Source organism: Taudactylus pleione, unplaced genomic scaffold (assembly GCF_031769625.1).
Source record: "Taudactylus pleione unplaced genomic scaffold, aTauple2 ptg000507l, whole genome shotgun sequence".
NCBI lineage: Eukaryota > Metazoa > Chordata > Amphibia > Anura > Myobatrachidae > Taudactylus > Taudactylus pleione.
This window is the reverse complement of record NW_028284909.1, coordinates 2,891,796-2,907,717: the sequence shown is the minus strand read 5'-3', so window position 1 is coordinate 2,907,717 and position 15,922 is coordinate 2,891,796. Positions and strand designations below refer to the sequence as shown.

General features: G+C 42.8%; 1 protein-coding gene across 4 annotated transcripts in view; it reads left to right on the top strand.

Annotated features, from left to right (window-relative positions):
* The window catches only part of DPF1 (double PHD fingers 1), an 87,741-nt gene that overhangs the window by 41,539 nt on the left and 30,280 nt on the right, over window positions 1-15,922 (top strand). The window contains exons 2-3 of one of the 4 annotated variants that reach the window (XM_088450108.1): window positions 1,395-1,555; window positions 11,279-11,371. In XM_088450108.1, coding sequence (XP_088306234.1) covers window positions 1,395-1,555; window positions 11,279-11,371 — 254 coding nt within the window. Of the gene's footprint in view, window positions 1-1,394; window positions 1,565-11,278; window positions 11,387-15,922 lie in introns of all 4 variants that reach the window. The other 3 variants (XM_088450106.1, XM_088450107.1, XM_088450105.1) reach the window with 3 other exon arrangements.

Below are 15,922 nucleotides of genomic sequence, written 5' to 3'. Positions count from 1 at the left end.
GCATCGCTCTCGCCATCTAACAGATGGTGAGAGCGATGCTTGACAAACAGCGGCAATCTTAGATTACTGCTGTTTGTTAAATCCAGAAAGGGTGGCATAACCCCTTTAGCGAGCACTAAAGGGGTTATGCTTCATTGTTAAATAGGGGCCATAATGTTAAGTACATGGATCTGTGCGCACACACTTCCAGACAAGGGTTTGCTTTATAACAATTTAGATGCTTCCTCGTTCTCAGTCGTTAACACGGTGTAAAATATATAAAGGAATGTTGTGGGAGGATGTATGAACCTTTGAGAACACACTTTAAACAATGTGTTAAATTAATAGCGAGGGTAACAGCGTTTACACGTTTGCCTGTTTATTAGTCTCTGTACGAGCTCTGCAACATTTAAAACTAAATTGCCATCATCGACATTTCAAAATTACAATTTAGCAATACACATATATATATATATTTTAAGTAGCTAAATAAAAGTATGTGTACAAGTTTGTACCTGGTGATTATTTTAAAAGGATAGTCCGCTTAGATAATACTCTTCCTTTTTAAATCACCCCCTGTTCAATTCCTACTGCATGCAACAAATTTGAGGATTCCTGCTGTGCTCTCTCCCCACCTCATTACCTTCAGAGGGAGCCGGACATCTTGTAGTACCGGGAGAGTCAGGGGTATATTTACTAAAGGTCGATTTTAATCGATTTAAAATAGATGAAAATTGATAAAATCGATCAACATTGATGATGTTTTTCTGGGGCTTAATTACACATTTACTAACAGATAATTTAGATTCAATTTAATTTTTTTTAAGCGTTTTTAAATCGATCAAAAATCGATTAAATTGACCTTTAGTAAATATACCCCTCAATCCTTCCAGTCCTATTCAGTAGTGCAGAATAGAGCCTTTTATTTAGCTCTATTAAGGCGGACATGATCACAAACCCCATTTGCTTGCTTGGAACATCGACGTACAGTGATACGTCAAGCCCAGGGGCCTAATACTGCTTCACCCATTTATTGTGGTGCTGCTGTCTATGTGCAGGAAGTGTGTCTATGCAATAGGTACAATTTACCCAGAGGTTATAGAGCATTATCATCTTCAGATGTATTCATCTTTCCCACTGAGTGGTGTAATAAAGCCTCCATGCTAGTATTTGTTCACTATGATCCAGTGTGCTTCTAAATAAAGCTTGTATAAGTCAAAGTGTGGCATTAGGTACTCAGCTTGGAAATAGCTAAGTATTGCCAGGGGCTTATGGCTAGGCCAATGTCCACGGCCAGAGTCTTAATCTGCCATTGGATTATCTTTTCTAGTTTTCTTGTTGTAAAAAGTTCTGTTCTCATTCTAGATTGCAGACACCTGAACTCATTAGCATGGGATGTCTTTTTGTCTCCGCAGGCTGGGAGAGGACTTCTACCGGGAGGCTATAGAGCATTGCCGCAGCTATAACGCTCGTCTGTGTGCCGAGAGGAGCATGCGGCTGCCGTTCCTGGACTCCCAGACCGGCGTGGCCCAGAACAACTGTTACATCTGGATGGAGAAGACCCACAGGGGCCCAGGTGAGAACTGTAGGTGCCAATATATGAAAACGTGTGTAATAGAAAATAGTGGTGTTACCCATAGCAACCATTCCCAATTTACAGTACCTGTTTTTTTTCCTATTGAAAAGGACAGCCATTGTGGGATCCGTTCATATGGGTTACACTGTAGCACTTTATATGAATTAACCCTGTTTGTGTTATTTCTCTGCCTATCACATTGCAGTCGCTTTCTCCTCACCACCTGGCGCCAGGGCCAGACACACAGGGGCAGCACATGCATAATATGTATAATGAGCTTTATTCCGAGTGACACGACATTCATAAACCATATGCATTCACTCACTACTCAGATTTATACCCAGGATAGATGCTGGGTCTTGGAGTTTACAATCAAGCTGCTTCTCTCAGGGGTAGTAGGCCATGGCAGGAGAGGGATATAAATCACAGCTACAATTATTTTTCTGTAAGATAATATATTGTACCGCTGACAGATGCTGCTTGTTTACATTTTCCCATCTTCTTCTGTATTTTAGGCTTTCTGATAGGAGACGGCACTTCCCAGCTAAGACACAGCTCAGTAACCATGTCATATAACATAGAGGACACTTGTGAACGTCCACAGCTAATTGTGCAGAAAAGGGGGTGCTGGCCATAGCAGCCAATCAGATGTTTGGTTTCCTTTTACTCGCAAATTGCAGCTTAAGTGTAATTGTCAGCAAGAGCACCATCGTCTCCTCTGCACAGTTACCTGTGGAGCACTGCCCAGTAATGTCTCTCGTTATGCTGTACATGTAGATTATTCTTGTGTAAAGGGAATTCCATGACAGTTCGTAAGTAGGTTTTCTATTCACTAATGTTATCATCATCATCCTTTGCTTACATAGAGCCGATATACTGTGTGGTATAATAGATTGACAGTCAATAGGTCGACACCAGATGCTCAACAGGCAATAAGTTGACATGGTCAAAAGGTCGACAGGGACAAGTGGTCAATTGACAAATGGTATGCAGTGCAGAAGGTCAACAGGTTCAATGATCGACACATTTTTTTAAAACTCTAATCATAACCCTAACCCTCCCCCTAGTGCCTAAACCTAACCCTCCCCCTAATGCCTAACCCTAACCCTCCCCCTAGTACTTAAGCCTAACCCTCCCCCTAGTGCAGGGAAGGGAACCTCAGGCCCAGGGACCGTATAAGGCCCACAGAATCATTTGGTCTGGCCCTCTGACCTTTTTTCTGCTAGTTTCATCTGGCGAGCAGGGTGCCTAGAATGGAAACCTGCAGCCAAAATGCTCCAGGCATTGCTGTAATCACTGGCGATTGTGGGCCCCCCCCCCCCCATGTGACGTCACACAGAGGGGACGAGGTCTGCACAGGGCCCGCGAATAATGTTATGTATATCAAACTGACCCTTGGCAATAAAAAAGGTTCCCCACCCCTGCCCTAGTGCCTAACACAAACCCTAGCCTAACCCTCCCCCAAAGGCCTAATCCTCAACCTAACCTTAACAATTTTCAAAAAACATGAACACGTGTCGACCATATTTCCGTGTTGACCATTTTTTTTGCGTCGACCATTTGAACATGTCAACCTCCTGCCCTGTTGACCATTTGTCAGTCTACCTTTTCTCCCTGTCGACATCTTCTATCCGGATACTGGCAGAACATGCTGGGACTTGTAGTTCCTCCACTGCTAGAGATTTGCAGGTTGCTTACCTCTGCTTTGTGGTGTAAAATGAGTAATTATCTTATTTAGACTCCAGTAAAACAGTGGCCCTGATTCAGAGGCGGTCGCTCTGACAGAGCGCTCGCTCTGAATCAGGGCCGGTCTTCTTTTTTTTTAGAACGGCCTTTGCAAGACCATCGCGACCATCGGGCTTGCGACGAGACCCTTGTGGTAGGGTCTCGTTGCCGCAAGCCCCAGAGAGATTTTGGCTCTAACAGAGTTGGAATCTCTCCACTGACATCACTTGTGATGTCAGTGGGGCCGGCCCCAAACGGTGGGCGTTCACATGGGAACGCCTCCGTTTGGGCAGCCACCCCCCCCCCGGCCCGCCCACCAAAGGGGGTGTGCTGTCACTCAACATCGACAGCACGCCCCCTTTGGTGCGAGACCCGGAGTGACGGTTTACCCGTCGCTATCCGGGTCTCGCGCATGCGCACGACGGAGCCGGCTCCGTAGTGCGCATGCGCTCTGGGCCACCATCGACCCGGTTGCGAGCGCTCAGCGCTTGTGACCGGGTCTGAATCAGGCCCAGTGTCTTTTGTGGACCATCTGGCTGAGCTCATCAATACATTACGAACAAAGCTTCCCAGCCATGGAATATGCTTGTTTTATTCTATATGAGGATTTTAGGCTGTGGCATCTGGCATCTAATAACATTTGTATATTTCTCAGTTGTAAAGATTTTAGTATATTTGTGCCTCGAATAATATGCACAGGTGATTACTTATATCATTTATGAGTAGTCATTGAGACACGCTTAGCGGTGGGAGACGTTTACCTTTGTCACCCTGTACCTCTGGTGTGGAGATTGGTGTCTTACCAAAGTGCTGGTTAGTATTGTGTTTGGTTGAGAGCCATGGAATTTCTTTTTCATAACCACGTGCACCTGGGAACCAGGTTTTAATGAGCTCATATTTCTGGGATTCACCTTCAGTTACCCAGCAGGTTACTTCTGCTTGTTGAATTTACCTCAGAATGGCATTATATAGTTTTCAGCGGTGCGGACTATCCCCAGTGATTCATATTGCAAAAGCCACATGTGACCGTTCCTTGATTGCAGCCATGTGACTAACGGGTACGATGGGCGTATTGAGGTGGTCAGTGACGGCGACTAGTTTTGTGCCTGCGGAGCAATACAACAATATAATAGCAGATTTAAATGAACTAAAAGGTGGAGGTAACTGGGCAAATGTGTGGGGTTGCCTTTCCTGTGCTGTGCCTGAAATGATTATGGATATTTAAAAATAGATGAACACAGGTTCTGTAACTCTGCAAAAATGGTGTAAATAGTGAGGGGTCTGCTGTCATTGTCTAAGCTTTATTGTAATACTTTACCGTCTGATTTGTTGCCCTGGCTGATTTCGTGGACCAGTTTTTATCAATGTCCCAAGTTGTTTTATTCTTGACTTAGGGGTCTAGTAACTAAGCAGTGTTAGGAGACAGAGTGAAAAGTGATAAGGTGCCAGCCAATCAGCTCCCAACTGCCATCTCACAGGCTGTGTTTGAAAAATGACAGTTGGGAGCTGATTGGCTGGCACCTTATCACTTTTCACTCTGTCTCCTAACACTGCTTAGTAAATAGACCCCTTTATGTCTTAGGTCCATCACATCTGCTGCTTAGGGCTGCACAATCATTTGCTCCCTAATAAGTGCATCTGAGGTAGAGCACAGGCTCTGGGCTCCATGAGGCAGCTCTTGAAGTTGCAATTTTGCTTATCTGTTCCCTCACATTTCCTAGTACTTAATTATTTTGGGATACTGTGTTTACTGTGTTTCTGTACATATATTAGGAGTGATGTCAACCTGGGAGGTTGGAGGTTAGAGACCTGTAAAAGGGAACCAAAGGATGGGCCAGAAACCTGTGTTTGGGGTTTTTGTCTGTTGCATGCATGGTTTTACCCAAACAAGGGCATTTATGGGAAGTTGCTATTTAAAGCTGCTATCTGTAATAGAAGGTGTTTTATTCTTTAAATAGCAAATGAAATACCTTTAAAGAATGCATCTGATTTATTTTTCACAGCTACACTTCAACAAATCATTATCTACTTTCAAAATATCTCTGAAGTGAGAAGTATGGCTGCCAAGCCTGTGTTTGCTACATAGACACAGGCTCACATAGCTCTCTGCATGTCATATGAATGCAGAGTGGGGAGGCGAGGGGGAGGATGTCACAGGGCACATAATGCTCAGAGGGCTGATCCAAAGCCTCTCTGCTCAATACATCAGATTCCATGTGACTGTGGTTGCCATGGAGTTCATGACACTGTAGGATTTATAACTCATTAATAGCAACTTGTAAAAACAAGCCAAGGAGACATCTTATATATAAAATGAATTGGTCTGTTTGTTTGTATTTGAAAACCCCTGCACCAATTGGGATGAAGCCAACGAGAGGTAATCCAGTTGGATTTGGACAGGCTTTAGGGGGTTAGGGTCCCGGCCATACCTCCTGTTGGTGTACGCTGGGTAGAACTTTGACCCAGGGAGCCTGTTCTGAGCCTTCCACTGGATGGATTTGGACAAAAACTTCACAGAGTGGTAACTTTGGATCCCAGAAGACATACAGATGTGTCCACATACATCTATGTTCCGTGCGCTACAAGTCGCGCCACTCATAACGTGGGAGCTCCGTGTGATTCGGTAGCGCAGAGCGTCTATTGTGCAACTTTTTACCTTGAAATGCGTCTTATTCGCACAGCGATGTGAATATATAGCACAAGCAGCTTCTGCTGATTAAAATGATATGCAGCATGCCTATGTTCTCTGTGCGTCTGCTGGTGTATCTGCATGCTAAACACTATGTTACAGTGTTATAGCCCTTCACTGTAATGTAGCGTTTCGCATGCACTCGCTCACAGAATATAGACATGCTACATATCATTTTAATCAGCAGAAGCTGTTTGTGCTCACTATTCACATCACTGTGTGAATAAGATGCATTTGAAGGTAAAAAAGTCGCACATAAGACGCTCTGCGCTACCAAGTCACACCACTGCATAGCGCAACTAGAAGGGCTGTGTAACGTGCAAGGAGGCTAGATGTATGAGGAGCCATCTGTACTAGGGGGTTGAGGACCCAGCCGGACCTCCCCTTAGTGTATGCTGGGCAGAACTTTGACCTGGGGAGCCTGTTCTGGATGTATTTGGATGAAAACTTCACAGAGGGATGGCAATTGGTCTGGGATTCCTAATGGAGTGGTTGGAGTCCCGGTCTGTCCTCACGGCGGAGTTCGCCGGGCAGAACTTTGACCCAGGGAGCCTCTTCGGACCCGGGGAGCCTGTTCTGAGCCTTCCACTGGATGGATTTGGACGAGAACTTCAAAGAATGGTAACATTGGATCCCTGAAGACATACCAGGGGGTTGAGGTCCCGGTCGGACCTCCCGTTGGTGTAAACTGGGCAGAATTTTGACCCAGTGAGCATGTTTTGTGCCTTCCACTGGATGGAGTGCACCAGGCAGAACTTTGACCCAGGGAGCTTGTTCTGGGCCTTCCATTGGATGGATTTTGACGACATCACGTAATAAAGCTTAATAACTTGAAGATACACCACTGCACCGATTGGGATGAAACCAACGCAAGGTGGTCCAGTTGGATCCTGACCAGGTTTGAGGGGGGTTAGGGCCCTGGTCGGACTTTCCGTTGGTGTACGCTGGGCAGAACTTTGACCTGGGGAGACTGTTCTGAGCCTTCCACTGGATGGATTTGGACAAAAACTTCACAGAGTGGAAACATTGGATCCCAGAAAACATACTACGGGGTTGAGGTCCCAGTCGGACCTCCCGTTGATGTACGCTGAGCAGAACTTCAAGCCAGGGAGCCTGTTCTGGGCCTTCCACTTGATGGATTTGGATGAAAACTTTACAGAGGCGTGTCAATTGGTCTGGGATGCCTAATGGAGTGGTTGGGGTCTCGGTCGGACCTCACGGCAGAGTGTGCCAGGCAGGACTTTGACCCAGGGAGGTTGTTATGTTCCTTCCACTGGATGGACTTGGACGACATCACATGATAAAACCTAATAATTTAAAAAGTTAAACCCGGGCAACGCCAGGTGTTTCAGCTAATGGTAAATATAAAGATTTGTCTTGTAGACTGCCGGATAGATTTATAATAGAAAATGCATGGGATGGCTCTTTAACTGAGCTATAATGAAACACACAGTACAGTACAGGTCCATTTTGCAATTTACACTTTCTGATGATAGTTTTGGAATACACACCCCATTCTGGTGGCTGCTGTGTAATTCATACACCAGTCTGTGATTACCATATAATTCAACCCCAAACTGATGTCTTATCTGCAATTCAGACCCCAAACTTTTGGTTTAAATGTAAATCAGACTCCAATCTGTGATTTAATATGCAATTCAGAAATTATTCTAAAGCTGGGTACACAATATACAATTTTTGGGCCAACCTGTCAGAAATTGGGTCGTTGGCCTGAGAATTCTTTAGTGTGTACGTTGGCAAATCTGTCAAGAATGTACCTAGCTTAATGGCTTCTATACAATTCAGAGACCACTCTGGTGACATTTCAAAAGTCAGTCTGACGGGATAATGTGTAATTCTGAGACACACATCTGAACTCTAGATGTGGACTATGCAGTCAATTTATTCCTTAATCTGATTGTTTTTATGCAATTCAGTTACCAATTTGGTGTTTACTATTCAGTTCAAACCCCATATCTGGTGGTTTCTGTGCAGGTCACCCCATAATCTGATCGTTTCTATGGAATTCAACAACCACTCTAGTGGCAAGTTATAGGGCAATCTGATGGCTACTATATAATTCAGAGATCAGTCTGATAGCGCTAACATGCAATTTGGACCCCAATCCCATTGGAACTATGCAGATCACACCATAATCTGGGGACCACTATGTCTGGTGGCTTGGCATATCAAACCCTAATCTACTGGTTACTGTATACTGCAGACTATGACTCTCAGCTGCTTAGGGGTCTATGTACTAAGCAGTGATAAGTAAGTGATAAGGTGCCAGCCAATCAGCTCCCAACTGTCATCTCACAGGCTGTGTTTGAAAAATGACAGTTGGGAACTGATTGGCTGGCACTTTATCACAGACTTATCACTTTTCACTCTGTCTCTTATCACTGCTTAGTACTACATAGACCCCTTAGTGTTGCTTGTGACTTGCTGTCTCATTTGTGTACAGGGAGAACTATCAGGAAGATATCTCAACTCTTAATCATCCATCTGCATACAAAATGCCTATTGCACATGTTTGTTCTTTATACATACACAGCAGACCCAAGTTTCGCACAGCAGACCCAAGTTTCACACAGCAGACGCCATCTTACACTGTGTGTGGAGCGGCACAACTAGGAGTAACACCATTGAAAGCATTGAAGTACAGCATTTGCTTATAGATGTGTTTGAGCTGCCCACATATTGCTCTATTGGTCAGATATTGTGTCAACACAATAATTAGTTTCAAATGTGTCAGCAAGAGTCCAATAATGGTCATATCAAGGTGGTGAGTGGGGGATACTAGTATTATTGCTGTCAATAGACCAGAATATTTATATCTGCATTCATCCCATACCTAGTATAATTTAATGTTCATACAGTATATGCCATCCTCCCATAAAGAGTATATAGAACTAAGTTTCAAAGTATTATATTAGTAATAGTGGTTTAATGTATGTAATAGATCCATCTACCTGAATACACAGGGGGGCTCATGCTGAGTTGGGCGACATGTGCGTGTAAGTTACAAGCTTGGCTGCTGAGCTGGTCGCACACAGAAATATGGCCAACGCAACAGGTACATGCGGCCTCCCTTACTCCGGCAGACCACAGAAGCCAATGCGCCGGGGTATACGTCAGGAGGTGTGACTTCACATCAGTACAAAATTGGACAGTGTACTTGATAATTACCAAAGTCGCTGAGATCACATAAAGCTAAATTCGAACACAAAGTACAAAACTGAAGTTTATTGTAAGAAGACATAATAAACATATCAGTCACATTCTCCCATAAAAGCTGACCAGGGAACAAAAGAAGGAAACAGGGAGCGCTAATGGAGAAACAAATATAAGTCAAACTGGTGGATAATGATCTTAAATCCAAAATGTGATAGGATAAAATCAAGATCTTTAATAGAATATAGTGAAAATGATTGACCGATTATGGCCCGTATTCAATTTGAGGCGAAAAGTCCGGATTCGTGATACTTTTTCGCCGTTCACGTAATTTTCACCTGTTTTGCTTTTACCCCGTATTCAATTTGAAAGACTTTCCGCCTAGGAATTGGGGTTTTGGGGTGCAACATTGAGGCAACCCCCCTGCAGCCTTCAGACAGTCCCCCAAAGGTAAACTGTGTCAAAAAAATAATAAAAAAAACACTTAAGAACACCCCCAAAAAAAATCACTTTAATTTGGGGGGTGAAAAAAAAAATGTTGGGGGACAAAGTTAAAAACTAGCGAACTTGACTCTGGGGGGGTCCTCAAGTATGCCCCAGGTGTTTTTTTGATTGCAGGTGTTTGCGACAGGTGGATTTTTCACAATTTTTTCAACTTCACTTTAGCAACTTTTTAAATATGCTAGTCCCCATTTTCAAGTACCCCAAATTTGCTGGGATAACTTATTTTCTGGGAAAAATACTCCTGAATACTATTCTGCATCACGTCTAGAAAAACGCTATATAGCAGCTATTGAGCCCGTTTAAAAACACCAAATACCTTCAGTAAGCCAACTCGGGGGGTACCATAGCTAACCCCCATGTCAGTGCATCATTTGGGGGGTGTCAGGCTGATTTCCCCAAATCTGACAGTACTTTCCGCCTGTTCAAGTTTCGCGGGGTAAAGCGGGCACGCGCGCAATACTTTTCCGCCTACAAAACAGGCGAAGTAGGCGAAAAGTCCGTAGGTCTACTCGTTATACTATACACTAAAATCTGACATAAAAATAAATGACATATAAAAAATAAAAATCAATGAATCCAAACAATTATGACATATATATAAACAACACACAATATACACAGTCCCAAAACAGATATGCGCCGTATGATGTTAGCTTGAATGGTTTATAGTTTGTATATGACATCTATTTGAGAATTTAGGCTATATACAGAACCGATTTATGGGAGCCATGTTATAAAGTGGACGTGGATGTGAACTGACGCATTTCTCAGGCTAATAACAACTGGCCGTTGCCAGTTTGATGCTCATATGCTCAATTATCCTCTATTTAAGAGTCGAATCACTGTGTTGTTTATATATACTGTATGTCATAATTGTTTGGCTTCATTGATTTTTATTTGTTATACTGTATGTCATTTATTTTTATGTCAGATTTTAGGGTATAGTATAACGAGTAGACCTTTAATCGGTCAATCATTTTCACTATATTCTATTAAAGATCTTGATTTTATCCTATCACATTTTGGATTTAAGATCATTATCCACCAGTTTGACTTATATTTGTTTCTCCATTAGCGCTCCCTGTTTTTTCTTTTTACTTGGCTGACCAGGGAACTTCCTTTATTACTCTACTGACTGATCGCTCATATCACTGTAGCTCAGTAGCAATATTACTAAATTAATAGCATAAATGGGAGGGACTTAGATGCATTCAACCAATCAGATGTGGCCGTGGCTCATCAACCTCATAATCATCAGGTTGTATTTGCACCAGGGGTTGATTACTCGTAATAGTGATTAGCATGAGAAGCATTTTGTGTGACTTAGTGCATCTACATACCTCCTCCTACCTGTCCCTGTCTTATTCGAGCTATGAGTTGCAAGTTTGAAATGCGTCCCACTTGGCATGGCTGAAGAAACGTCAAACTCTTTTGGGTGACCATGTGTAGTAGAGAAAAGTGCAAGTTGTAGCTACAAAGGTACAAAATGCATTGGGGTCCAACAGTACATGAGCCCAATTGGTTCCTTTCATTTGTATCCCTTTAATACTAATACTCTTGTCTAGGATGTAGAACATTTTCTTGTCCATTGTAATATAAACCCTCCCCTCTACTCATGTGTCTACATGCAGGCTTGTCACCGGGACAGATCTACACCTATCCTGCCCGTTGCTGGAGGAAGAAGAGGCGACTGGACATATTAGAGGATCCTCGTCTGAGGCCCTGTGAGTTTAAACTTGGTAAGAAGTTAGTCTGGGGGGCCCCAGGTGTTATCATGTTCTGCCATCGTGGGACCTGCAACACATTGCACATCAGGTATGGGGAGACTGGGGGAATAGAGTCTGCAAGAGTCAGACCATTGGGGAAGTCTGCTGGAGATCAGATCGTACAGTTACGTAGAGGATAGAGAGAATTTATTGGGTAGAGATCCTATTACAGCAGAAGAAGGAGCTTATTGTATTCAGGTCATGTTGGAACTCCTAGACTGGATTAAAAGAAAGTGCAAGTTACATGGTTACAGCGAGTGTCTGGTTCGTTACCATGAGTTACTGCAGATATGCACTTTGTTATTTAATAATCTCCAGGAAATAGAGATATAACTTTATGCAGGGAAAGAACTTAGTAAATACAGGATAGAAATGAGCTCAGCTGGAAGGAGTAAGAATTTGGAGACCAATCGGTTTACTGAACGTAGGACAAGAGGTCGGACAGTGAGAATATTCCTTGGAGCAAGATGGTGGCATTTGTAGCAGAGCAGCCAATGGGAGGAGATGGGCGGAGAGAGGGCGTTCCTTGTGCAGAGGTGCAGCAAATTAGGAAGAACAGTGCATAGCTTTGTTTTCGCTTTGTGGCGTAAGATGATTGAACTCAGATAAAGCAATGGATTTGGCACTATTCCACCAGTTCAGAGATGGTGGAAATCGGATCTCAGCCTATATAGTCTTAATGGAACGTATTTTGCACTTTCCAGTTACATTTCAGATGAGAAGTGCACTTCTGGCTGTGTAAAAAAACACCACATAAATACAGCTTGTAATATATACAGTCCCAATGCCCTCTCATTCCTATGAGAATGAACTTGGCAATGATAATTTGGAGAATAAGCTGACAAGTTTAATTTAACATTTCATTTGTACTAAAATGCTGGCAGATGTTAGCTCCTGCTCGCACACTGACAGTTTCTGCAGAAGACCTATATTCACAGCGCATTAGCGCTAAACCCAAGCAAACTGCAGTGCACATCCGCTGCGCTTCATAAATGTGGCCTGGAGTGTGTAGGGCACAGTCACTACAGGCTAGAGTAGGACAATGCTTTGCAGGTCTCCCTGAATGCAAATCCTTTTAACACTGGGGCAGTAATCAGGTGATTCCTATAGCAGGACACAATTTGTATCTAAATATTACAGATAGTGGACAAAAGAAACTGGAAACACCAATATAAAGTCACTTCATAGAACCAATGTTGCCAGTTTGGCCTGTATAGATTCTGGCATTGAGTCTACAAGTGTCTGGAATGGTGCAGGAGAGATACAGCCGCTTTCTTCCATAGGAAAACCACTCAACTGGCACCTGGTTTATGATGGGGAGAATGCTGCCACTGGCTCCATGCCAGAATATCCTATAAATGCTCAATTGGTCTCAGATCCGGTGATGGAGAAAGCCGTGTAGATAATATCAAACCGAAGGGCAACCATATGTGCTCTGCGGATGGGAACCCCGTCATTCTGGAAGACTCTTCCCCCCCCATCAGGAAATAAATACTACAACTTGGGGAGAAGGTGATGACCATAATGGTAGCCATAAGCATTCGCACTGCACATTCTCGGTGATTGTGTACCCATGTTGCTGGCAGCGAGGATTTGGCTGCAGTGTGATTGACAGTCAGGGACCGGTGGGGCGTCTCAATACAATACTAGGCGGCTGCGACATTTGCATATTTTGCGCACAGCTGCTGCGTACAAATTTGCAGCGGCGCAGCATTACCGTCCATCTCTGAATCAGGCTCACTGCCTTTTGGGCTCCATAAACCATCGACTGTTGCAATTCAGCGATCCCCAGATGCTGGGGTCGGAGGATCGGTCAAATCAAACATGTTCGATTTCACTGATTTGCCCATCATTATCAAAATATTGATGGATAGGCGAACAACGATGGCCGTCGGTCGGCATTTCCGACCAGCAGATCGGTGTCTCTAGTTGGAGGATCGGGCAATCAAGTTAGATGTATGGAGCCCTTTAGATACAGTTGCTCATGAAACTTTAGCAAGTTGAGCTGTCTCTGAAGCTCCTTTAGCAAGTTAAGTGGTCTCTAAAGGTGCATACACACTAGATGATATGCTCCCTGAGCGATATCGTCTAGTGTGTCCCCGGCAGGCTGTGCTCAATGTCGTTCATGACATTGAGCACAGCCGCTGAACGATATCATTAGCGATATCGTTCAGCGCCGGGCTCTCTCACCCATTCCCTGACATGCAGCAACCTGACGAGGTCGTCAGGTTGGCCTGCATGTCAGCGCGATGAACGATGATGACGAACGAACCGCGGGAACGCGCGTCATCGTCATCGTTCATCTTTTTTGTGTTAAAAATGGACGATAAAGTGGACGACTGAACGATAACGATATCGTTATCGTTCAGTCGTCCACTTTAATCGCCCAGTGTGTACGCACCATTAGGCTAGTGCCATACTCAATCCACTAACCACCCCTCTGGCTGAAGTCACTGATGCCTGGCAAAGTCACTCATGCCAGCCATAACATGCATTATTATCCACAACCCTGACCATGCTGGAATGTCATTTGCTTACCGCAGAAGCCACACCTGTATCATGGACGCCCTTGGCTTTGATATGCTTGGTGTGCCTTATTTACCCAGGACTTTCCATTTATTTTGTCCACTAACTGTATTTTGGTATAAATATAAACAGGAATCTTTTAAATAATTTGTGGGTTCAAAATGTATTTTGTATAATGTTATTTTTTCATGTGCATGTTAATGTGAATGTGGAATTCCCCATGTGGCTTTAAGTAATGAATTACTATAAGTATTATTAGATATTTCTGTAGATATCACTACATTGCTGTTATGTTATTACAGTATTACAAATATTAAAATATTACAAAGAGATGTTATTACGGTATTGTTATTTTTTTATTGATATACTATTAGTTTAAAAAATGTATTAGATCATTAGCAGATATAGAGCCATATCCAATTAACCGTGATAAGCCGCAGCTATGCGAAGGGTTGCGGAATTTTCCCCCAAAAATGCGTATCACGCCATCCTATTAGCCCCATCTTTTTGCACATACAAATTTTGCATAGTCAAAAGCGGCTAAATATTTTCACTATCTCGGAGCAGGTGAAAAGTTGTGCAAAACCCCTATTGTTGGCTAAAAATGTTCAGAACCCCTTGGACACCCTCCTTAATGACTAATTAGGCAAAAATAATTTTAATTCGCTTAATTTGGCCAATAATTACTAGTCATTTTGGGGGTGAAAAAGGAAAAAGTGCTGGAAAATGGGTTAAAAAGTAGTGGGTTAGGTATTTGGGGGGCTGTATGGTTGGGACAGGTGTTTTTGGGATTGCAGGTGCAATGACAGGTGTATTTTTAAAATTTAAAAAAAATGCATTTTAAGACAAAAAAATATACTTACACCCATTTTAATGTACCCCCAATTTAACGACAGCGTTTATTTTCCCCCCAAAATATTGATTTCTATAATTTTTTTACTGTTAGTATATAACAACCATGTGACACAATTTAAAACCCCCAAACCCTTTGATTTTGGCCACTATCACACTTCTATACTATTACCCTATCTTAGTTTTACTTGTTTTGGGGTACAGGCAGATTTCCTCATCTTCACCTGCACTTTTCGGCACTAATGCCAAGGAAATTTTTCAGGCGAATGCCGCATCACTTCTTTTGCAATAGGATTGCTAGAAAAATGGCAGATGCGATAGACGCGAAAAGTGAGCGCGCAATGTTTTTGCAAGTGAAAACGTAAAATTTTCACGTCTAATTGGATATGGCCCTTAGTAGATATGTTACTATTGTATTAGAATTTATGTATTGTACTAGTTTATTACCTGAGATGTTATACCTTTTATACCTTTTAGAATTATTTTTTTATTATTATTATGATTATTATTATTATTATTAGGAACTTGATTTGATCTTAAACTTTTGCATACAGTATCTGTTCCTTAATATCTCTAAAGCCCACCATGTTACTTAAAAGTGAGATGTCAGGTTCCGCTGTACACTTAGCGTGGTACACTGATTTTTGTTCCAGCTGTGAGCGCTGTGAAATGACATCCGGTTCCCAGATTCACTTACATTTTTCCTCATTCCTTTTTGGAAAGAAATGTTTCAACTTTTATCCTGTTTTACATAAACGGCTCAATTCAGGCCATGTCACAATATTTTGGTCGGCTTATGGCTAAGCCTTTTCTTTTCTGTGTTGGAGATTTCTGAAAGCTGCTGCACAGAAAACATGTTTGATAACCCATGATGCCATCCAATCAGACTGTTGCTTTTGTTTTCTAAACTATGCCAGAAAAATAACAAGATGTGATTGGTTACCATGTATAATTCTTTTGCAGTTTTTTTTTTTTTACTTATTCTACCCTGTGTGTTTATTGCTCCAGTCAATGGTTGGTCAGTTCAAATAAATGTGATATAACATTGCATGGCACGTGCGTTGTACAGTCCGCAAATTGCCTGACATTGTGCATTTTCCTGCCTGAGAGGTTGCCTGGTAAAATGAAGGA